At 47.8% G+C, this 25,271-nt stretch overlaps 1 protein-coding gene across 14 annotated transcripts in view; it reads left to right on the forward strand.

Annotated features, from left to right (window-relative positions):
- Window positions 1-25,271, forward strand: part of LOC116432960 (homeotic protein antennapedia-like) — a 161,260-nt gene that overhangs the window by 126,865 nt on the left and 9,124 nt on the right. For all 14 annotated transcript variants that reach the window (XM_076367605.1, XM_076367604.1, XM_076367608.1 and 11 more), the window contains one exon: window positions 11,727-13,310. In XM_076367605.1, the coding sequence (XP_076223720.1) occupies window positions 12,503-13,310 (808 nt within the window). In that variant the 5' untranslated portion in view covers window positions 11,727-12,502. The remainder of the gene's footprint in view (window positions 1-11,726; window positions 13,311-25,271) is intronic.

Raw genomic sequence — 25,271 nt, forward strand, 5'->3', positions numbered from 1 at the left:
CATCGGGAAATGTTCAATATTTCTAGTGAAAAACTTTCGAGTGCGAAGGGTTAATATGTAGATTCAGGGAATTTTAAGTGTTCTATTGAATATAATTTGTTCTCTGATTGGTATTTTAGAAGTTTGAGATTTTCTGGAGTCGTTAGTGTACAATGGGGTAGGAAAGGATTAAGATACCAACGTAATTACGACACAAAGGTCGACGCCATTGTGCAGTAACTGAAATCGTTGAGGACCCTTCTCAATGAAGGCCTCGAGGGTTGTTACCGGTCACAAAGAGCGAACCTCAAGGTTTGCGGATTACAGAGGTTACCCTAGTGTTTCTGGAGCACGCATAGGCCTCGTCTCATCGGTCAACCACACGTCCATAAATTATGAATTATCCGGCCACCCTAACCCTTTCAGCCTGCTGTCCCTCCGGGAAGCAAGTTGCACCATGAATTCAAATTACTCGCTTTATATCGCGAGAAGTCTTCTTCCGATGAATTCAAACGGTCACGAGTATATTCTATACAATCCTAAATCTGCGATCCTTTTTTTAGCTGCCCCTTCCAATCAGAAAAAAGAACCATTCCACAAACATCGAATCAATCATAAAATCCTTTGTAATAATCCTTTCAATTTTTTATTTGAGCGACAAAGTAATTTTATCTAAATATTTCCTATAGCAATACAAAGTTTCATTTAAAATAAATATTCAATTTTATAGTTTTGCTGTATCAAATCGAGCGGTGACTGAGAGTCTCGAGTGCAAAGGGTTAATTATAAACAAAAATGTATATATCGGTTCGTCTTGATCTAAAGCTGACAAAATGCTTCAAGATACAAGAGAACACGTTAGACTTCCTTAATTACTACTAAAATCGAAAAGAAACTTTTCGCATGTGCATGTCGCCACTGAAAGGGTTAATTTCTCTATCTCCGCGGGACATTTAAACGCCCTTTTAGGAAAGTTTCGTTATCCAACGATGAACTGCGAGATAGCAGACGCGTCCCGGTCGGGCGTTTATTAACGAAGTCAAATCTAGATTTCGTGAAACCATGTCCCCGACTTTTAACCTCCTCGCTCGAGTGAAACTCGACGTTCTCAGGGAAGGGCCGCGCCGCGGAGTGTTTTATATGCACCGGTACGTGTGTACGCAATACTCCGTGCCGCGATACTATCTGGTCTAGCTTTCTTGCGCGATGTACGAGCATCCGCGTGTCTCCGTTACAATTTTTTAACGACCCGTGTGGTCTGGATCGAAGTGTTACTTTCCGCTCCTTCTCTTCCCAGCGAATTATGGAAATTAAATGTTCTTCCTGCCGCGGAGAAGGTGAAGAGGCTATCGTCGGCGAATCTTAATGCCCGCGGACCGGGCTCCTAAAAATATTCGTAACTTTTGGTACGGTTACTTGTCACCGAAATGATAACCATCGTCGAGATAGCCTGAGAAAAGTCCGGAGAACTACGCTGTTATATTTGCACGAGGAAGCTTATTATTTTAGTAAGTTAAAAGTAAAATCACTAAGTGTTTAGGAATACTTGCAATTACGAGGGAAGAATTTCAGCGCGATTCTTAGCCTTCGTTATTACGACGAAAGTATGCGAACCAAAGCGTGACTAGAAGTGGCTTCGAGATAAGAAGTTAACGCTTATCGTTCCAGATCTTGTGCAACAGCGACGACAATTAAAACCCGAGAAAAAACGGTTATTTTCCTCTACACACACGCGTGAGTTCTAACAAGGATTATAATTGTATGATCTCTGACTTCGTAAGTTGCGGTTTGCGCTTTTAATTCCGACCAATTTCGCCCGGGAACTTTAGCTTCGTAACTAGGATCAAGATCCAAAATGATCGCGCGACTCCGTTCAAGAGGGTTGTTAAGGCAACTGTCTAAATTTAATTCGTAAATCCTCCGACGATTTTCGACTTGCACGTGTCTCGAGAAACAGGATCTTTCCCGAGGAACATACTGAAATCGTTCCGAAAATTGGACGACCTTCGACTCGTCGAAACGAGAGCGTGACCAAAAGAGAAAGTCGGCCGGCTGAGATTTCGGGAGGGCCCGCGGAGGGAAAAGAAGTTTTCCCGAAAAAATGTGAAAGTTAGGCAACCACCGGCCGCCTTTAAACGAGGAAGAGCAGATAAACAGGCGTTTAAGGGAGGTCAGATGTTGCAGCGTTAGGTGCCAGACACCCTGCTGCGAGGGAGCCACGCAAAATTCGGGCAGCTCATTTAGGTCAACGAGCGAATCCTCGGCCGCCGGTGGTTTTCTCTTTGCACGGTTTCTCTTCCCTCTGTTTACGGTTTCCGTTCCCTTGTTGTCCGAGTCTTCAGCACGACCTGCGTCCAGAAATCGATCTTCCCGACAGTCTGCTTTGACTGCTGTCAGTCGAAATCTCAAAGGGCGAGCAGTCGAAAAAGTCGGATCTCGATGAAGTATTTACCAAAACGATCGAAGCTAGCTATACGACTCGCGCGACTGTTACAAATTATACGCGTTCACATTGTTTATTAGTCGCTCCCCCGTTCCGACGCGTCGTCCAGTCGAATAAATTAACGTGATTGATAGGAGACACATAATTCGTTGGATCGGGCCAGGTAGTTAAGCTCATAATAATTTCATCTCACGGACTGAAATATATAAAGATGTCAGCAACGCATAATCTGCGTGTCATATATTACCTGCCCCGAGAACGAAACCCAGCATTAACTCGTACGGAATCCAAACATCGATGCCGACGCGAAATGAACTGAAAAATGTGCTGCGGGAATATCGCTAAACGGCGGGCGAGCGTGTAGCACGGTTCAGCGATAACGGTTCCATTGAAACAACTGTGTTCACGGTAACGAAGAACGTTATCGAGTGTCTTCGATCGCGGCACGAAAACAACGGCCGGCGAGAAATACGGTGGTTGATAATCTCGAACGCGAAATCGGATGGAAAAAAAAGGGAGTGTGGCAACTGACGCTGTAGCTGTAAGTTGAAAACGAACAGGAAAAATGCGCGTGCAGGGGGTTGGAAAAAAAGGAAGGCCGAGGGTGTAGTAATACATATCGTCGGCCGGCACGAACGTTGGCGGGATTTATCTGCGACGTTCATGGCCGACTATTTCGACCCTCTTCATCCCCTAGGCGGTGGCTCCCTTTAACCAGAACTTCTCCTCTCCCAGAGGTCCATACGGGCAGCCGTATCTCTGTTTATTAAATACGTCCTCTTTCACTTGGCAATCTGATTTCTTGCGCAGTGAAATAATCGAATAGGAAAATAATCCTTGAATTAAACGACTCGAAAACTACAGCGTTGCACTAATCCCCCGTATAAATTGCAATTTCAATATTTCAAACTTTACAGCTCTACACATCGCGTTTCCAATTGTTCCCTCTACACTCTGCACCAGTGTTTTCTAACCTTTGTGCCGTGCCCCACGTACGCCTTTCTAAAATTCTTGTGCCCCTATGTAACATAATTTTTAATATTATAATATTTTTGCTGCTTTGTTTACGTGCGTGAATATTGTCAAATATATGAATATAATATATATTAAATATGAAATATACATGAAATATATATTACATATGAAAATATTTGAAATATATATTTCAAATTTCAAATTGCCCCCCTGTGGGGCGACGGCTCTAGGGGAAACACTGCTCTATACTAAACATCCTCATTTTAACCCTTAACGGAGCATATAAGCATCACTTACTGGACCCAATGCCGTACATGGCAAAAATCACATTTATCCACAATTAACACGTTAAGTACAGTACTATTTCACTTCTACAAATTTCTCTCCGTTACCTACGTCACACTACTTTCTGCTAAGTAAACTTGAAATACTTCCACTCCGTTAACGATTAAAATCCACAGTCATCGATCAATCATTTCCAAAAACATTCCAAACCGCAAACAACCTTTCCAATGGCCGACACTATCAAAATCAAAGCAACCCCGATAACGCCAGCGCAAACCAGCCACCAGCCACCAACGTTAAACCCAGTTCCAAAGCGGACCGCGGAAATGTCTTCTAATTTTTCGCGAGACCGGTATCCCAGAAATGTTACGTGCCCTCAGCGAGATGCCAGCCCTGTCCCGCGTCCAATCCAGGACACGATCTCGGTACAAAGTCGCGGGATTCCGATGGATTCCACGATCAGTCCGTCTTGCCGCGGTCAGCTGATGCGGGACGGCTACTTCTCGGCGGGGGGAGACGGAATTACGGATGCGGCGTGCGTGGAGAGAGAAAGAGAGAGAGCGAGAGCGAGAAACGGGGAGAGCGGCGGCATAAGCTATTGGGCGGCCGGCTTTTGAGCGGCCTTGCAAACTGGTTTCCTGCAGGCCGACTCGATTATGCTAATCGCATATGCATGTTAGCATTTGGCTGATCCGCCGGCGTGTCCGTTCTCCGTTCACCGGTCTCCTGCGGGCTGCGTGCCGGCGCGCGGCGCGCAGCGCGCGTGTGCACGACGACCACCGCGACCGGCGGAGGATATATAGCCCCGATCCTTTTTCGACGGAGCGGTCCGGCAACGAAACCTTGATCGCGGCCACCCTTTAATGCCGGCCCGACCTTCCGCCAGCTGGACACCTTCCGCTGCAGCGTAACGGTATCCCCCGTTGATTTCCCTCGATCCTCCTTCGGTGCTCCGCGTTAGGCTGCGGTTACGCTGCACGCGTGTTTCGACGGACCGGGGTTAGGGCGCGTTCGTAGCTAAGCCGCGATGAAACCGATAAGGACGCGGCGATTGCGCTGCGGATGGAGCTGGGTTCGGTAATCGATCACGAGCGAATTATATGTGGATCTCTTATGTTTGTAGCGTTTCTGATGTGTTGCATTGTGGAGGTTGAGGATGATTCTTGGGTTTCGTGGGTTTCAGTAGAATTGTAGAGTTAGAGATGCTTTATTGCTGTGGTCGCGGGAGTTTTAATTAGCGTTGCTGGGAATGCATTCTGCGGAACGGGTGAAGTCTGGAGATTGCTTAACACGTTCAAGACCACGTAATCCTTTTCAATTTTTTTCCTAGGGAAACTCTGGCGATATGTTGCGCTTTTATGGTGGAAAGCGGTCAGTTGATCTTGCGCTGAATTTGTGAATATTGATAAGACACTTCTGTTGTCTTTTTATGTTTGGACACATTTGAATAGACTCTTGCGGTGTTCCCGTGACCCGAGAATGCGCTAAATTATGTGCGGTCCCGAACGTGTTAATGGTATATACGTTTAGTTCGTCGCGTGTATCGAGTTCCGTCGGGACTTTTCTCGGAGTTACGGAATTCGATGCCTGCGTTTTGAATACCGAGCACCTGGGAACCTTATCTAGCAGCTTCTCGGTCAACTTGTTCATAGAATATTCAGCAGGTTCCGGCGAACCCGAGGTTCCTCGGGAGCACCGTGGACCTTGGGTATTTCGAGATTTGATATTCTTTTATGAGACTACTGTTCGCGCGCTGCGCGGCTAATAGTTACCATGGCGCCGGAAGGATGGAGTTTCGGGCTATCGTTATCACTTTGCTTGTAGACCGTCTCTTTTTCTAAATATATATTATTATTATTTTCTAAATACTATCTACAGAAATTGACAGCACTCCAGGTTGTTTTGTAATCTACCAGCAACTAATTTTTGTAGTATTCCTAGCGAAAATGAGAAATGCAATATTTCTTCGATCTTTTATTCTCCTTCTCAGTGCAAAATTCGAATCTGTGGAAAATCTAATAATTTTAGGGTAGTTTCTTTAAGATTCATTAAAATATTTAATACTATAGTGCAATATTGGAGGCTACAGAGTTCAAAAGGTTAAAGTCCAGCCAACAGAAAGTTTACATGCAACTCGTAACAATTCGATTTTCCTAAAGACAACTAATTTCATCTTTGCGCCTAAATTCTTCTCATGGATACTCCGTTAGGCTACCAGCGCCATTTCCCGAATATCCTCGTTTCAGTTTCGCTGTTGCCAGTTCTATCTTCACGGTTCGCTTAGTTTACAACTCCAATATATTCGTCCCGGGGACTGTGTTCCCAGCTTGAGAGGACCACTTGCACGCGGATAGGTCGGCTAGGCGCGATAACGTCTTGGTCAGCCGCATTTCCTGTAACGAGATCTCCGAAACCAACGCGCGGGTCGTTCGGTTCGATTCGAGGTCGATCTTCCTGGAAAGATTTTGCGTATGTTTACGACGCGCGAAACGCTTGTGCAGATAACATCGTCGCGCGCAAACGCATTCTGTTCTATTTGTGCGGTGCGTGCTTCGCGGTTTTGCAGATTTATGGGCACCATCGAGGTGGCGAAGCATTGCGGCAATGAAGGGACGCAACGATAAGACCGCGAGTGACTCGCCGTTATCTCGTTCCATTTAATCTGAATTCACGGCAATTCGTGTCTACTTCGACCCTACTCTGTCCCACCTTTCCCGGCTGGCTTGGGAATTATCGAAATTCTGATTTGCCTGGGAATTGCCATTATATGCTTAATCGGTTATGAGAAACTACGTAGATTATTGTAATCTGTTTCGCTAAGATTTAGAGATCTTCGGATCGCGTGTGCATTTTATTAATATTTATTTCACTGTTACAATTTTGCATAATATTGTGGTATCGATGTTGAGGAATTTGAGTGGGAAGCTGAGATTATTTTGAAGCAAACAATAATGGCGGATGATTGGTTGAAACGTAGACATCGACGAAATATTTTTTCAGTGTACATAGTTGCTGCTAACGGTATTTCTAATGCAGCGAAAGGAATCCGCAAACACGTGAAACGAAAGCGAACTCGGCGAGCTCAATTAGCTGAAAATAACGCGAAGCTCGGCATCGGGCGAGGAGAGACAGTTGAATCGGAATTCCTTCGATTCTCAGCGGTTATTGTGATTTCTAGCTGCGTGAGAAGCTGGTAATACGTTTTCCCTTTTTCAACGAACAATTATCGTCGACTTTCTCTGTCCGGCGTTTTATCTGTCTCGCTTTCTCTCCCTCTTTCTCTGTCCGTTTCGTTTCCCGTCTCCCCCGCGTCGCCCGCAGCGCGGCGCGCCGGCTTTAAAGAGGATGGAGACGAGCCTGATTTCTGGCGGCGATAAACGCGCAGCTGAGCAGCTAATTTGCTACAAATAAAGTCGGTTATTAGGCAAGGAAAAAACCAGATAATTATTCCGTTCGGATTGGCCGAGTGAATTGGGTCGTGGTGGCTTGAATTGCCGTCGAGAATTCTCCGGTCGTTAGGAGTCGCTGCGGCGAACCGGTCCCGTTGAACGCCCGTCCAGTTATTACTACGCGGATTTTCAATTAACGGCCGCTGATTAATTCAGTTATACACCGACAGCGATTAATCCCTAATTAGATTAACGCGATACCGATGTGTTTAGCAAAATTGACGATAAATATTCATTATGATATGAAGTTAGCGTTACTATATAACGTTCATGGGTGTTCGAGTTTTATTTTTTCTTTTTCATCTCGGTTGCACGATAAGCGGCTCAATGCGTTTTCCGACGCTGAGAATTCCCGAGATCCATGCGTCCGTGACGCTGCCGTCTGTCAATGGTATCGTAATTAGATACGTTAGTTGTTGTTTGAATACAAATCATCGCTAATCATATAGTTTGCACGCGTTGAACGTAAAAAGAGCAATAGCGATTTTATGATGCATTACGATACGAGTGTAAGATAATTCTATAGAATCAACGATCGGATGTTAATAAACAGTTCTTCATTCTCTTCGGACAACCGCGGCAACGATAGAGCTGCTTTTATCGGGGTTATTAATATCGACAAGATGTCCGAAAAGTGCAACGAAAGGAACAGGAAATTCCCCGTCACGGGAACCAGGCCGGAACAAGAGCGCGTGTACTGGGTCACAATTTTCTGCCTTCCTTTTTTCCCTTTTCGGGACCTCGGTATCGTAGGTGGCTCGCTCGAGGGTTCCCAATTTTACGAGCTCCTTTAGTTTACGACTGTTTTACGGCGTGCGAACGGCTGGCACGAGCTACGGGCCCCATAAACGTCAAATCCTGCCACCATTTACGAGCGGACAATTTTTAGTAGACCAGCCGGGCCGCGATATCGCGCCGTTTAAATAATCGGTCCGTTTCATCTGCACCGTTCGTCGGAGCTCCCGATACTCTTCGATTACCTACCGCGCCGACGGTTTGTTCCTCGATTAACGGCCATTAAGTTTATCGCGGGTAACACGATAATTGTATTGAAATGAGCGGTCGTAGTTTATGAGCCTGTTAATACCGTCACTTTTTTCCCCGCTCTTCTTGTCGTAGGCTCGTGTTCTTCTTAAACAAACAGATATTTATGTCATTGTTATATAATTGTTCGATCATCGAATAATCAATATCGAACGCGTTCGTTTTAATTGTGACGCAAATATCGGGTATTAACATTGTTTGTTCTGTTCGGGATAAAAAGAGATTATTTTTGTATACGAAAGTCGACGTAATCTGTTAAATCTATAACAATTTTGATCGCTCAATGGTTTGTCCAACGATTCTTTCATATATCATACGTTACACAGTGTTTGTTCGCAAATAAATTGCCCTTGTGCTCCAGTGATTGTACGCAGTGTACTATATCGCAAGCTTCATTCATTTTTATTGAGACTGAGGATTTACGAAATTCATTACAGTCACGAATTCATTTCGAATTCATTATATTATTCGTTCTTTCCGCTTGCTTGTAGTTTTCTGAACAAGGAACCGGTTCCTTCGGTTATTACGTTCGAAGAAAATCTCTTTTCCTCCGATTTTCAACAGTTCCATGAATAAACAGGGTGTCCCCTCGCATCAGGAATCATAATTCACTGAAACGGAGCACGTACGTTCCCTCGTAGCGGCGTGCTAGGAACATCGGCTGCGGGAGACAAAGAAATCCCCGGCAGGAGCCATTTTGTTAACTAGAGGCCATCATAGCTGCCTGACGTCACTTCCATATCCAGCTATGGCGTCACGTGACGCTCCACCCTGTTTTCAATCACCTTGGCCCCGAACCCACCCAGCTGTCAGACACGCTCCACCCCGTTTTTTCCACTTCTTCCAGCTATCGCTCTCGCCATCTGTCGGCAATAATATGAACTCCTTAGACCTTTAAACGGCTTGTTAGTTTATGTCCTTTCCTTGTGGTGTCACCACCGTGCAAAGACCGAATCATCGCCATTGCGTCCTTGAAAATCTTAAAATCCTCAAATACACACCCTCGTCGCCCCATCAAACTTCCCTACAAAAAAGGATCCACGATACAATTTCCCGAACGTTTTCATCGACCGGAAATAGATTTCCGTTCAAGAGCCGCCGGTTCTCGTAATTAAATTCCGCGGCGGGGCGGAGGGGTGAAAAAACGGTTTTCAGCGGAAAACAATGAAACACGGACGTTCCCGATAGTACCGGGGCGTGACGTTTTCCATTCGCAACTGTTTATTACACGGCTCGCGTAACAGCGATCGCGTTTAATCGCGCAGCGGCTCGCGAGTGCTCCGAGCTCGCGGCGAAAAGGTCGTCGGAGTAGGGAGAAGAAAGAAAGAAAGAAAGAATGGAGGAAAGAACGGAACGGTGGAACGAGCATGCCGCTTGGACGGAAGAAGGGTTACGCGTCGCTCGTTCCCTTCGACGGGGGCCGGGGCATAAGGCCTGTATCTCCATCGGCGCGGGGAGAGAGCTGAATAAATAAGGGGGAACATACGTTCCGCGGGGACAAGGCTGTTTCGGTGGAAAGAATACGGTAAAGGCGAGCCCGTAAACCGGGGAATTGAGTTAAAATCCTGCGAGAGGCAGAATTTATACGCGATCCGGGCCAGCCGGGCGGCCGGGGGAGCGAGTCGGGGGAGTACGGAGCGCATGGAATCGCTATCGGCGGCCATTCATCAATCCGGGGAATCAATACGCTGGAATTAATGAAAGCGCCGCGCGAACAGCGAGCTAGCGGCCGGAATGTTAATCGCGATCGTCCCGCGTCCGACCCATTCTCGTGTACAGCAAACTCCCAAGGGCCCCACCTCCGCCCGAACCCTTCAACCTGCCACCCACCCCGTGCCTTTCGCCTCTTCCCCCTTTTCGATCCCGTGTACATCCGCCCCCGCGCCTCTTCCTACATTCTCCTCTTCGCCGGCTCTTTCTCTTTCACTCTGTATAGCATCACCAACACGACCACCGTGCTGCCCACAATACCGTCGCACCCGTGCATTCTATTCCCTCGTTCCGAGGCCGTTCTTTTCCTTTTATCGGCGTCGATAGCGGTGAACATTCGCTTCTTTCTTCGCTGCGGTTTTTCGCAGGTTGAACGTTCGTCTGGGTCTCGATGACGGCCTGGTTCGCGATGATTCTGCTATAGCCTTTGCGAGTTTCGTTTAGGTTTTGAGATTTTAGTGATTTTTTTGAAATATTTTCACGCTTTAGGGAGTTTCTGGGTTATACTTAGGTTTAGCTAGTCTGGGAGGTAAATTAAAGGGACTGCGATTTGTCAGAGAAATCAGCTGAAGTCGTTCACAAGCTCGTTAATATCACGTGTTCAACGAATCGCTTCCAGCGTCTCAAAGCCATCGCTACTTCAAAGGGAAAAAGGTTCCACGGCCAATTTACTGGTTACTCCCCGAACTTCCCGCCGTTCCGGCAAGTAGTATGAAACAATCGGTACACAGACTCGTGCTCCAGTCTGCACGAGGCCGTAAGTCAAACTGCCAACTTCAGGCCGAGCATAACTCGCGACGCGCGGTCGGTAGGGAAGGTCTCCGAGCCGCGATCGGAAGATCGGTTCGGAAGGTCCGATGCCGCCGATAAAGGACCGACGCGGATCCTTCGATCTCCAGGATTCACGCGACGCTGACTTTCCCCGCGAACTTCGAATTCCGAGACGACAATTTCGCGCTGCAGTTTTCAAACTACGATCGATTCCCGGAACGAAAGCGATCCTTCGCTGTTTCCAGCTTTCAATTTCCGCGATTAATTTCTAGATTCTCACAAAAGACAACGCAATTCGCCAGCGCCGGCGTTCCAAGCACGCGTTCCCGGAATTCTCTCTAGCCAGTTGCGCGAAAGGCAAAAAGGCTCGCGCGTTTCTAGTTACGTACTAACGAGGACCGCGTAACCCTCTTGGAGAACGGTTGCTGGAGAAAAAAGGACGGAGGAATTAGTAGGTCGGGACGAGTGTCGGCGAGGCGTTCGGTAGCCATGCTCGACTAATGGACCGGAATTTTTCCAAATTTAACGATCGTTTAGCCCGCCCACGCAGAAGGCCAAAAGCAAGTTCGGCGTCTGTGCGATGGCCGTCACCGTGACGAGCACGTGTGTACCTCGCCTTCTGTCACTCAGAGTCAAACTGCGCTCGGTTCATTCAGTTCGCCGGGCAAAGATCAGCAAACGGTAGCTTTTGCTGGTCGTCGCGCGCGAACCGACGCGTCCGCTTCCGACTTGGACAGTTTTTCATTGAAACGGTGCGCTACACTCTGAACGAGAAGTTCTCGTCAGTTTTGTTGTCTCGACGCGTTGAGTGTTACATTGAATCTTTTGAATTCCTCGAAAGCGATTGTAATGAGGCTTCGTAATGTAAGGAAGATAATAGTGTGAGATAAGAACTGTGATACTAAATCATTGACAGTTGCATTCCAATACCATTCGTATGTATTATGAAGGAATACGAAAAGAATACAAAGTGCGTAAAAGTCTGCTAGCAGTGGAGGTATTGATAAGAAGAAAAATATTGTGTCAGCATTATTACACGTTGCCAATTATTTCTGTGTCACGTGTTACAGGTGCGGCACAACTTCGTTAGCAGGGTGGACAGAGGAACGGAGCGTGTCTGGAGCGGCTTGGCGCTTTGAACGAACGTACCACACCGAAGAAGACGTAGAACTCTGATTACCATCATCTCCCCCTCCCCTCGTGTACAAGTTTAAAACCACGTCCCTCCCCTCAAGCACGCGGCTTGACGACGCACGGTTCTGTAGTGCTCCAGTTTTCCGGTTGTTTCTTTCTTTCTTAAATTGTCCAAGTGTGATAGCGCATCGGGCGAAATAATCGAGATCGGAGAGTAACCCCGGATCGAGTTCCAAATGATATAACCAAGTGATTCACGGTGATGGTGGTGTGATAAAACGAGTGGTGCGCGCGTGTATCCGAGAGTGCGTGAGGATCGATAGATCCCGGAAGAATTATCCGAGGATCGTCGTCGAGGAAGTGATATATATTCTATGTATAAATACCGTACACCTAAACACGTGTGAGACAGTGTGTCCAGAAGAGAGAGAGATAAAGAGAGAGAGAGAGAGAGAGAGAGAGAGCTACAAAAAGTGTATAAACAAACGAAAAAGAGAAATAAAGAGAGAGAGTTAGAGAGTCAAAGAAAGAGATAGAAAGAGTACAAAACAGATAAGCAAGAAGGGTAAGAGAGTGATAAATCCGTAGAGTCCGGAGGGTCGAAAGGTCGGGTGAAGGTTCAAAGAGACGAGTACTGGATCAAGGACAAAAAACGGAGAGCGCTGAACAAGACCGAGGTGACACCAGCAGGTGGGACAGGTGGGACAGTAGCATGAGTTCGTACTTCGCGAATTCGTATATCCCGGACCTGCGTAATGGCGGGGTGGAACACCCGCATCAGCATCAGCAGCACTACGGTGCCGCCGTCCAGGTGCCCCAGCAGACGCAGTCGGTGCAGCAGCAGTCTCAGCAAGCCGCGGATCCGTGTGACCCGAGTCTCCTCAGGCAGGCTGTGCCCGGCCACCATTATGGCGCCGCCGGTAGCCAGCAGGACATGCCTTACCCCAGGTTCCCGCCGTACAATCGTATGGACATGCGGAGCGCGACCTACTACCAGCACCAACAGGAGCACGGCGGCAGCATCGACGGGATGGGCGGTTACAGGTCGACCTCACCTAGCCCCGGCATGGGGCACATGGGGCACACGCCGACCCCTAACGGGCATCCGTCCACGCCGATCGTCTACGCGAGCTGCAAGCTCCAAGCGGCCGCGGTCGATCACCAGGGCAGCGTGCTCGACGGGCCGGACAGCCCGCCGCTCGTCGAGCCCCAGATGCACCATCAGATGCACTCGCAGCACCCCCACATGCAGCCCCAGCAGACCCAACACCCCCAGCAACAGCCGCAACACCAACACCTACAGGCGCAGCAGCAGCACATGATGTACCAGCAGCAACAGCAGTCGCAGGCGGCGACGCAACAGTCGCAGCCGGGCATGCATCCCCAGCAGCAGCCGCAGCCGCAGCAACACCAGGGGGTGGTCACGTCCCCGCTCAGCCAGCAGCAACAGGGCGCGCCCCAAGGCGCGGCCAGTGCCAACCTGCCCAGCCCCCTTTATCCGTGGATGAGAAGTCAATTCGGTGAGTTGCCGTCCTGGCTTTTCGATTTCGAGGATTCGGGGACCGATGGCTGTTCAGTTTCGACGGTGCCGGATGAATCTTTTAGGAATGTTGATGAAGCGGAGAGGATCTTGGAATATGTAGTTTTCGGTGTAGAGACTTCGAGGTTGCGGGTGTCTCTTGAGGAAAATCTGCAGGGTGATCGTGGGTCGTTCAGTTTGAAAATTCGGGGTTGTCTTTGGAGTCGTTGAGGATTCGCTCCAGTAAGCCGAATGAGAGTGATTATCGAAGAGGAACTATCGGGATCATTTGCATGAGATTGTAACCAATCATAACCGGTTTTCATTTTCCACGAGGATCAATTAGATTCATTAGAGCGTCACGGAAAGTTGATCGAAATCTCTTTTCTGCCCACGTGTTAGTCGCAGTGCCGTTTAACGTTAACACTCTGCCTACCCGGAGGCAATGCTGTTGCTGCTAGAAAAAACTGATTAACAAGTCCCGATAATTGAGTCGATGATTGGTCTTTAAGAAGCTATTAATCATCCGGTGTTGGATAAACGTTTACATAAATTACCATAGGGGAGTGTTTCCTTAAATTCGCGATGCCAGAGAAAGTCATGGCGGTCCGAAAGGATCGCCGGCGAAAATCCAAATTTCCCATTGGAATTCAGATGACACCGGTCTTCCGTTCGCTTGGTAAGGTGACCTCTTCCACGCGGAAGACATCAATTCGTCCAGAAAAGAATTCCCGCGGCACGGGACAGGGGAAACGAAAGGAATTTCGTATTCGCGAGCATAGATCGGTAGCCGGGTACACGTGACGCGGTTCTCGAAAATAGGCTCAAGGCTCGAGCCGCGTGACCAGAAGGTTTCGTAGAAAGCAAGGTTTTCTAGAGAGGACGCCAGGTAGCCGGCCGCTTTCAGATTTATGCAACAGTAGGTAAAACTAGACCACATTTGTACGGTACGCGAGCCAAGATTGGCATAATGTCTCCAGTTTCTAGGTATACCGACGTCCGGAGTTATTTATTGCGCTGACCTTTTAGCCCGGCAGTTTCACCACACGTATACACCGTGCTATAGCCCCCCCATAAAAGTTTTCTCTCTCTCTCTCTCTCTCTCTCTTTCTGGCTGAGTTCTCGTTGGCTCCACGGCTTGGCAGTGTCTCGGACTCATCCACTTTTATTCCCATGACACCGTGGCCAGTTGTTTCCGTTCGCTGTTAAATTGGGCCGCTTGTTTCCGCGCCTTCCTACCTCCAGGAATTCAAGATCATTGACCATTGTGAGTTTGGACATTCATTTCTGTCCTCTAAACGGGTCAGAGCCTTCTTCAGGTAGCTGCCGAACTCGTTACATCGTTGTTAACTAGAACTGCAACTAGTTCGTTCCGTTCGTTTTACACTCGTTCGCTTATTTCCACATCTTCGCGCATCCAGGAATTCAAGATCATTGCCCATTGAGAGCATGCAATTCATTTTTCTTGTTTAAAAGGACGACAGTCCTCTTCAGGTAGCTGCTGAGCGCTTTAAATCGTTGTTAACTAGAACAACAACTAGTTTTCTTCGTTCGTTTTTACATTAGTTCGCTTATCTCAACATCTTCGCGCATCCAGGAATTCAAGATCATTGCCCATCGAGAGGACAGAAATTTATTTCTACCGTTTAAAAGGGTCAAAGTCTTCTTCAGGTAGACACCGAACCCTTTAAATCGTTGTTAACTAGGACGCAATAGTCGGGCAAGCCACCTGCTTTGCGAAATACGACAGGCTAAGGGTTGCCGGAAAAGGTTCACCGAAATTTTCTCCGGCTGCCTACGTCTGTAAAGAATTGCACGGCCGATTCCGGTCTAACGAGTTGGAAATTTATGACGGCAATAACGAAGTGATAATAGCCGGCCCCCGTAACCCCGAGCTTTCTGTCGCCGGTTAGGTAAGAGCGCAGGTTTCAACGCCCCGCTGCGTTTGCTCTTATTTACTTCCGGACTTTCGCCACCGCTTGTTCTCCACATCCGAGGAAATGCTTCTCAAGGTCAAACTCGATGTTCCGAGGGGTTTTCGGTACTCTCTCGCCTTCGAATTACCCTTCAGTTGCTCGGTGAACTTCGCGCGAGCGGTGGTTGTTTCGGAATCGCTCAACATCGCGTCAGTGTTTCTATATCCATTAGTGCCTCACAAAATAGTGTATCGCAGAATGTTCAACGTAATTAATAATCACAATTTCATTACATTTTCAACGTAAGTTTCTTTATAATACTTCTTTCTTCTAAATATTTGAATACTTGAAACTGAAGCATAGGAAAATCGTAGAGGATCACTCTTATTGGAAGTTCATTAAATATTTATATTTGTACTCTAGAATAGTATAATCTCGTAGAAGTTTTATAGCATTAGAATAATTTTCCCACTACTTCCAGTGCACTAAAATAATCCCCTGAAATAATCCAAAGCAGGAATCTCGTATTAAACGAGTCTCGTTAAGACCATCTCTCGGTCCAGCTCCGAAGCTGCACCCGAACAGGCCGAATCGCCGATAAAAGGTCCGCGGTTCATACTTTGCTGCCAGTCAAAGGTAGAAAGAGGATCGAGTGCCTGGCTCCGCTCACAGATGTCGGCACGCAGACGTCTTTTCCCGCTTCATCGAACAATACACATTCCCTGTTCCTGGCACGCAACCCTATCGATCCATCTCCAGCAAAATTATGCTCCTAATCCCCTGCGCCAGGCCGCGAGCTACAAAAATCAATCCGCACCGTCGTCCGCTAAATTCTAACGCAAAACCATCGTCGACCCGATACATCGAAGCCTCGAAGGACTCCCTCGCCCCCTTATTACCGTGATCCACACCGTGGTACCTCTAAAGGCATACTCGAAACGCTTTGAATCAATGTTTCCAGTTCCAGGGAACAGTCCTCGGCATTGATACACGGCGTATCTTCGATTACGTTAGCCAATTTCGTCGGCGCTCTCCACTTTTAGCCGGTGTCTATTAGTTCGCGCTCGATCCCATTACCCTTACAGGGCTACCAATCATGATAAACCTCATATCAATTTATCTGGCTATCCATTTCAGGCGGTGGCCGCCCGTTTTCTTTTCCAACGTTGCAAAACACCCAGCTGAGCTAAGCGGCCGCGCTATAAGCAGGCCACCCCATGAATAATGCATGGCTCAATTTTATAGATGCAGGTGCTCCCGGGGCATTTGCCCGTTGCCGAACAACGCCGAGATTCCCTGGCACCTTTTGCGGGACACTCGCGTTACACCGGTTAGGAAATTCCGGCATAGTTGGCCGGGCCCCCGCGAAACCATGGCATTTCGAGTGCGCATCGGAGTGTCCGTTTACTGCCGATCGTCACGAAACGCGCGCCGGTCTCTCTCTCCCAGTTGCCCCGGGGTTCCCCGCGACGCCCGCCATTTGCGACGCGCGCCCTCACAGCTAAATGGCCACCTGTCGGGTCACGTGACGCTTGTCGATGAAAGTTTTATTGCTTCCATGGTGATTCCGCTGGCAATCGATGCATCACCGTGCTCCTTCCCGACGAAATTTCTCCGTTCAACGTGTCCCGTTATTTGCCTCGATTCGGGATTAACTGATAATTATTGGGTTTCCGGAAGACATTGAATTTTTATGGAGTTCGATTGGTTTCTGATGAATCGAAGGTGTTACTGTGGAAAATACAATTTTATGATAGGTTTATATTGCTTAGTAGAATGAATATTACAATGTCTCAGTTTAAAAGTGTTATCTTAATTAAAAGAATTCACTTGTTTCCATTAAACACGCTCGGTCTCACTCCAACTGTAGATTAATGTTTCCGGATAGGAATCATGTCCCTGTGGAAAAATAATTCAACACAGTTGATTCAAGTTCGCGGATGTACCGACCAGGATTTTCAATTTAATTGTTCCTCGTCATTTGTATCTCCTGCCCACGATCCGGACGCGGATGCTAGCTATTTAATAATAATTTTTTTCCTTCCTTTCTTCGCCGATCCGCCGAGGAGATAACGCCGGAACGATCCCCGCTGAAGCATCTTGGCACTGGCTAGTCTTCCAGATCGTGATCAAGCCAATTAGTTTGACAGGGTAACCGGCGTAAAAATTATCTCCGCGGCATAGGCGCGTTCGTTGCCGACTTAACCATATCGGTAATTACAAAGTAAGATGGCGAGGTGGGGCGCGGTTTATCTTGTTCGTACGGTGCATATTATCGCCGGAGAGTGTGCAATATTTCTGCGCGCCGGGACGCATGAAACGCATTTTCACGTTGCCGTGAAAAGTAAGCCACCGCGGGGTTGTAACTCAACTGCCCCGCACCGTGAAGGAATTCTTCATGATTCCATTTAGTTAGTCAAATGGCTCCCTCATTATTTCCTCGATGCAAAATCCAAACTACCTCGCACGAATAACTATCCCAATTAAACCTAACTTTGAGAAACCATTTCTTCCCGTATCAAGAATCTTTCAACACCAACTATAACAACTTACAACAAAGTTCTAAAAGTAAAAGAATCTCGAAACCTCCGTCTCAAAAATTAATCGACACCATAAATGCATAGGCGCCTCCCGATAATTGCGAATATCGTAGATCCCATCAGGCTCGAGCGACGAAAAAACGGGGGGATATATACCGGGCCACCCAATAGACGCAAAAAATTGACAAGCGGGATCGGCGATGTTTCTTCTGGTATCTCGCAGCCCCGAAATTAAATTCCCGCATGCTTTTGACGTTCTCCGTGTAATCGCGCGGCGGCATTCGAGAGCGGGGTCCGGCTTCGATCCGTAATCTCGGCCTCTCGGTAGGAAGAGGAGAGGAACCCATCGGGACAGGCGATGCTTTTAATGTGCAAGATAATTGCGATCCTCTTGCGCGAAAAGATTTATGATATCGGCGTATCCACCGCCGCCACCACGTCGGCCCGTTTCCCTGGCGAATAAGCATGCGCCCGTTGCACGGCCCGTTGCATAGGTGTGAGGCTTCCGTTATTGCGCGTACACCGTCGAGCGAATACACGCGCGCGCGCCGCGTTTCTTATGTAATCCTACGCGGGACCGTGTTCGTGTGCACGTACGCGCACACGTGGCGAAAGAGTGCATTACAGCTGAATTAATCGCGCGAATATCTACGTAAATGGCCAATAACCCGCGCGCGCGCGCCTAATGAGGAATTAAAACTGGCCCTCCGCCGCCGCGCTCCCATCCCCCGGGGAACTGTCTTTGCTTTCGCCTCCCATTCGTTTTTGCCCTTTCCCCTTGCTCCTCTCTTTTAACTGTACCTCGATTAATTGGGCGAACGAATTTATGGACCGGACACCATAAGCTGGACGAACGAACTTCACGTGCCCCGCGTACCACGTGGGCGTGTTTATTTGGGTAGGACGCGTTGTTTACTGCCGCCGCTTCGGGATCTCGGTTCTTCGAGGCTGGAGGTCGGAGTGTTTCGTCTCTCGATCTTCCTTGTTCGTTAACGGCACTTCCTCGGCGACTCGCGAATTGTTTTTTCATCGAAAACGGTTCGAGAGTTGATAATTTGATTTCTTTCGGGCTTCGTATATTTTGACGTTATTACTATTCCTAGTTTTCAATTTTTCAATAGCATCCTCCGCTTCTGTTATAAATATCTTCGAATTCCTGTATGGAAATTATGAGAAGTAATGGAAATAATTGTTCCATTATAGTTTCTTTATCATATATAAATAGCGGACATTCCATATTCGCGCAAATTGACAAACGCCAGACGTCCGTCCGTAAAGCAGGAAATTAGAACAGAGCGAAAGAATTCCCAACAGCGCGAGAGTCTTCTAAAGAATTCCCGTCTCGAAAATCCGTATCTCCGGCCCTCGTTTCGCCAGACGCGCGGGATCGGTGCCCGTAACGATGGCGGGGCTCCGTGAGATATTCAAAAAGAGGATGGAGGCCCCAGAGGGCCGGGAAAGGAGGAGCGTCGAGGAAATGACGTGGGAGCGAACGAGAGCAACGTGAAACGCGCTGCGCGGCCACGGGGTTGGCCGGGGGAGCGGGGAGGAGGACGCCGAAGAACGTAGAAAGAGAGGAAGTCGATGGTGGGCGGAGGGCGTTGGGAACGGATGACGATGATGGATGGGTCCACGGAAATCCTATGTCCGTTTGCTTTTTGGGCCGCCGCCATGAACTCCTGAGACAACCATGGACGATACGGGCGGCGGGATATGGGTCTGTGCGTATAAATTAAACCTGCGGGATCGGGGGAAAAGTCGGGTGAAAGTGAGCAGGCTTCGGGGATTCCGTTACGTGAACAGATTAGCTATTTCCGAATGCGTATAAAAAAGTGAACAGATCGCTGGGATAGATAGGCTGTTCGGTGAACAGCCGGAGAATGTGGGAATAGTGTTGGTCTAATTATAAGCAGTCCTCGGATGCTGAAATTGCTACCCTCTAGGAACTCTGGACTCCATTTTTATTCCTCTCTTTCAGGACGTTCGTCTAATTTCGTGCTGATCGTTCGACCGGTTGCTATATTTATTTATCCACTTTATCATCGTAATCGATTATTCTTCCGAATCTTGAATCTCCGTTGCAACCCTATTCTTTTACATAATGTTCATCCAATTTCAACGAACTGGTACTTAATCAATTCCTCCTGCTCGTTGCAACATCAGTCTATCGACCGACGATTGCGAACGCTAGTTTTAAAGATCCAGTGTTCGGAGAGCAGCAGGTGTAAGTGAAAAGGGAAGATCGCGGACAAAGTAGGACATCGGATAAGCCCCGCTGATATCCTCCGGGTACAAATGCATACGTCGCGCGGGACCATTCTCGCCGCTCATTATCTCGGCCTTCTAGCGGTCCACCGTGGCCCTCTCAGACTCAGTCTCCTTGTCCGGTTGTCTGGCTCGTCTGGCCGGCAGGCAAAAAACAGGCAAGGTGAAGGAGAAAGAGAAGAAAGGGAATGCCTTCTTCCTATCAGATACTCCCTGCCCTTCTCGGGGGCTCCTAAGTCCCCTCTATGAGTGTCGGGTCGTCTCGACGTTCCTTCTTGCTGGTCCGCAGCTCTTGGCGGCGACTTCTGTTGAATTCCTTTTTCCGTCGTCCTCCACACTTCGGCCCAGGTGGCTGTTCCACGCTTAGGACACATCCACTTCGTCGTTCGTGCCTATATAGTTCCATGGGACGAGAATAATCGCGGCCAGCTGCTCGTTTACGGCGAACCGAACGGAAGACGCTGTTTCGATCGGTTCAACGACTCGTTTCGTGCTTGTCGCTCGGATGGTTAGTCGTCTTCGCGAATTCTCGGGTGAACAATAGACAGACTTGTTCTGCATCGGTGGTGGAATCATTCGGTAGCTTCCATTCGCAAGCATCATTTAACGAGTGACATTAGCTGATGGACCCTAGTACTGTGATTCGTCTATTTAAATCTTCCACAACTGAAATCAAGGGTTACAAACGTAATTGTCACATGTTGCTCTCGTTAGTCATTTCGTCTAAATTCTCAGGAAGCGTGTTGGATCACGTAGAATTCGAACCAGTTCGAAGATTCCTGTTATAGACTCTACCGAGCACAGTCTTCCCTCATTTCTCAACTAAATGAATTACCCTGGCCCATCAACTCGAACTCCCATATTTTTCCCCCGATCAAAGATCCAGGAAGTTCCCCCAGAAGCAGGAATGCGACCCTGCTCGCAGGACCGCATAAACAACCGCCGAAATTCCTGACCGAAGGTTATCTGGTCTCGTCGCGCGACCCCGGATCGCGCGAAGAGCCCCACTGCGTGCGGCTCCGGCAAAAAGCGAGTGTCCTGACGGCGAAAGAAAGTTCACCGAAAGGCGACGTGACGTAAAGCAGCTCGGAACGGAAGTACAAAAAGCAAGACGGATAGCCAAGCCGAAAATATATGGCGGCGGAGACGGACGCGGCCGCGAGGAGGTTCGATCACGTGTTCGGGATTAAAGGGACGCCAACGGGAACGCTCCGCTCGCTGGGCGCCCTATTAACACTTTAGTTACCAGGATCTGCTAAATCGGATTTTCCATACAACGCTTGTTAACAAGAACTTTTCGAAACTGCTGTCCATCGAGTGAACTCACCTCGTATCAACTGTTAACCTTCACGTTGGCCATCGAATCATAAGCTCTTCATGCGCATCAAATATTTTGGAATTACTCGCTTCTATAATAAATTTATAAATATTTAAAATTGATATTAACTCTTTGGCCTCCGAGCAATTTTTACTGAGTCACCAGCTATTTACAATAGTACGTGCGTGTCTATGAAAGATTCAAGATCTTGCTTTGTCATTAAAAAGAGACACATTTTCAAGTTATGTTTCATTAAAATCGGAATCAACTTATCTTACAATGTCGCCGCTTCGACAACGGAGTGCAGAGTTCCAGAAATATACAATCATAAAATAATACAACTATCATAACATTGGCAGTATCGACATGTCAAACTAGCAAACCGGTAGCTAGTGTTAAGTTCGCACCGTTACTCGAATGTTGGTCTCGCGCGGGACAGGTGTCGGAGTTGTCTTGGCTGGTAACCGCGGATCGGTACCGTTGCCGGCTGACCCGTCCCCCCGTCCGTCCGTCGGGAACACCTGAATCCCCGAAATATCCATCGCAGACGTTCTCCGGGGCGGTTCACCGGATTCCTCGCGATTAATCTGAACCTCTGTCAGCAACATCGACCGGTCATATAATCCGTCGGGCCTGTGTGGCCCGCGAAGGAGGTGGAAGCGGAGGGAGCCGTAGGAGGAGGAGGGAGCGGGACAGAGGGAAAAAGGGTAGAGGATAAAATTAATGGGATATCTAGGGTATCTAATCGAAGAGCGTTTCAAGGCCTGGCCTTAAGGTGGCCACGTAAAGCTTAGCTTAATTGGGCAGCGAGTGGTGGCCGCGCCTTATTAGCGGGTTACAACATCCGGCTAGCTGTTCATCTGAAAAGTCCTGCGCGTGTATCCTGCGGCGGGTCTGAAAGAGACCAACCGCGGCCAGGAGGAGAAGAAGAGAAGCGGAGCAACTAGCCTATAATAAGCCCCGGGTACGGTTGTGTACGTTCCGTTCCGTTCCGTTCTGTTCTGTTCTGCTGTGTTCTGCTCCGTCCTGTTCTGCTGTGTTCTGCCCCGTTCTGCTCCGTTCTGCTCCGTTCCGTTCTGTTCCGTTCCGTTCCGTTCCTTCATGCTGCGCCAGTGAAGGCAGACCCATAAATCTCTCGGGCATACTCCAGGGGACATTTGATCCTTGCGTAACCCAACGCCGTTAATTTATTGCCCCGCGTTTAAAGTCACCTCCGTCCGCGAGAGCACCGGCAACGCCGGCATCAGAACGCCAGTTCAGCATAAACCGAGGGTACCGCGGGGCCAGGTTTTCTTGTTATCGACCTCTTTAACACGCCTCGCGAGTTGTGCCCCGGTTTTCGGTCATACTTCGATAGAATAAATGGCACGTTCTTGGGATACTGTTTTCGGAAGTAGGACTTTCTTGTTTCTGTTGTGGTTCAGTTTTCTGCAGCTAAGTCGTTCGAGCACTTTGATGTTTTGGAGTTTACGTCTTCGTAAAGTGCTTCTTTTCTCGCTTGTTGTAGCATCGTTTGCTAGTTCTGGTTTTGGAGATTTATGGTTTTTGGGGTTACTTGATAGGGTGTTTAACGAAGACTATGGTATCAAGATATTCGATTAAGCAGATGTCCCACCTCTAATTTCTAGAATTTCCACCTGTTCGATGTAAACTATGATCAACACAAGTATATGTCTAAAATTCAGGAATACTAAGGAATAAAAATATCTATTCACTGAAATCAGTGGGTCATCTGAATGTGTCCCTGCTACTCGACAGAATTCAGTTTTCGAGTATCCCCTAGTATTTCTTCGTGCAACCAGCTCCGGCATCGACGTTGTTCCAGCTGCTCCGATCAGCGGGGAAAAAGAAAATCTCGCGCACCTTGCCCCGCCGCGCCCGTGTTTCCCACGACGTGCTCGCACGATGAAAACACCGTGAAATTCTTTCGAGGCTCGGTAAGGCTGCGGCACCCGGCCGGTGATTAATTTGCCGGAGATCACGCGCGCGGATAACGCTTTCGCACCGTCTCAAGGACTCTCGTGCGCCTAGGATCGAAACTAATATTGTTACCACGGCATTCGCGCCGCGGCGCCTTGCTTTCGATAGAAAAAAAACACGCACACGTGCATACGCTCGTAATTCATTACCGTTGATCCGGCGGAATTTTTCAAGAGACCTCTGATAGCGAAAACGTGTCGTTGATAAGTGGACCGGAGGACTTTTATGCAAATCCGGTGCTTTCGTTGGAAGGGATCACGAACCCGTAGCGCAACAGAGTTTTACGTCTGGTGTTTTAAAACTTCCGTTACTGCCATCGATTATGGCCACTTGTCGGCGGGAGATTGCCGTTTTCTGGGGCCGATTGTAATCATCCGTCTTCCAGCGTTCCTTATTAGCAATAATCATAGACATCCTTTGAAATTTCATGTTACTCGTAGACCCGCTTTTCAGATTATTTGCGAGGAAAGCTTGAAATTCTATGAAATTTCCTACGTTTCCCGCGAACCTCCGTGAGAGAGAAAGAAAGGTCCGCGGTTTAATAAGTAATTCCATTCATCGGTCGATCCGAATTCGTAAAACGGTCACTTATCCAGCAAACCCCTTAATCAAGAGTTCCGTTCGTATCCGAGGAAAATAAAACTGCCATTACGCTTCATTCAAGTTTTCATTATATCGAGTTTCAGAGTAACTCTTATCCGCTATAAATGCATCGAGTCCACGGTGCACCAGTGATTTTCCGCACGTATCGCCATTACGGCCGTGTTATCGAGCGCAGAACGCCTCCCTAATTAAGCCCGCATGCCGCCCGAGAAAAAGTGGATTGTCCAATGTCTAATCCAGCGAAACCAGGTCCGGGACCGTGATCAAGATTCACGTGCTTCCCGGGAACCGTATCGATCGACTTCCACCGGCAAAAACGCGGAATATTTAAACGAGGAAGGATATTGCCAATATTCTTCGGCTACCTGGTTATTAGGATAATAGTCGCTCTAGTCGAACTTTATCCGAAACGGTGCTTTCTCAACGCCCGAGGTGTCCGAGCGATCTCCCGGACCGAGTAACCGACTTCTATCGTCGGTTTAACAGAAATTTCACGTCGGGAAAACTCGCTGATCCGCATTACCGCGGAATTTAGACCGCTCCCGCGGCTGGTCCGCTCGAGGAGTAGCTTAACGAGCTTACGTTCCGAAACTGGTGCATTCTTCCGATATTATCTTCGTTCTCCGTAGGACAAACGAAGTTTAATAGGGTGGCAGCGGCGCGTTTACCAGTACCGGGAATCAGTCAACGACCGCGTTCAGAGCCACCATGTCTGCCGCGAACCTCTTGACCGGTTTGCTGCCAATTAATTAGACGGCTCATAATTGTGACTCCGTGGCTTTCATTGTAGGACTGCCGGGCGAATTGATTTGTTGATTTCGAGGTTTGACTGTTGGATAGTTTGAAAATTCAATAATTCGATCATTTGAAAACTTGAAGACTTGTAGATTTGTAAGTTTGTAAGTTTGTAAGTTTGTAAGTTTGTAAGTTTGTAAATTTGTAAATTTGTAAATTCGTAAATTTGTAAATTCGTAAATTAGTAAATTCGCAAATTCGAAAATTCGTAAATTCGTAAATTCATAAATACGTAAATTCATAAATTCGTAAATTCATAAATTCGTAAATTTGTAAATTTAAAAAGTTGAAAAATTGAAAATCTGGAAATTTGGAAAGTTGAAAAGTTGAAAATCTGGAAATTTGAAAAGCTGAAAATCTGGAAATTTGAAAAGTTGAAAAGTTGAAAATCTGGAAATTTGAAAATTCGAATATTTGAAAATTTGAAAGTCCCTGAAATTTCGAGAAACGCAACTCCCCGGTTTTCGCAGTGAATTCAGAACGAGTCACCGTAATTTCACGGTAGTTTCTGGCGTCGAGTATCGCAGAAACACTCGTAAATCATT

The sequence above is a fragment of the Nomia melanderi genome, chromosome 5 (genome assembly GCF_051020985.1).
Source record: "Nomia melanderi isolate GNS246 chromosome 5, iyNomMela1, whole genome shotgun sequence".
NCBI classification, from domain to species: domain Eukaryota; kingdom Metazoa; phylum Arthropoda; class Insecta; order Hymenoptera; family Halictidae; genus Nomia; species Nomia melanderi.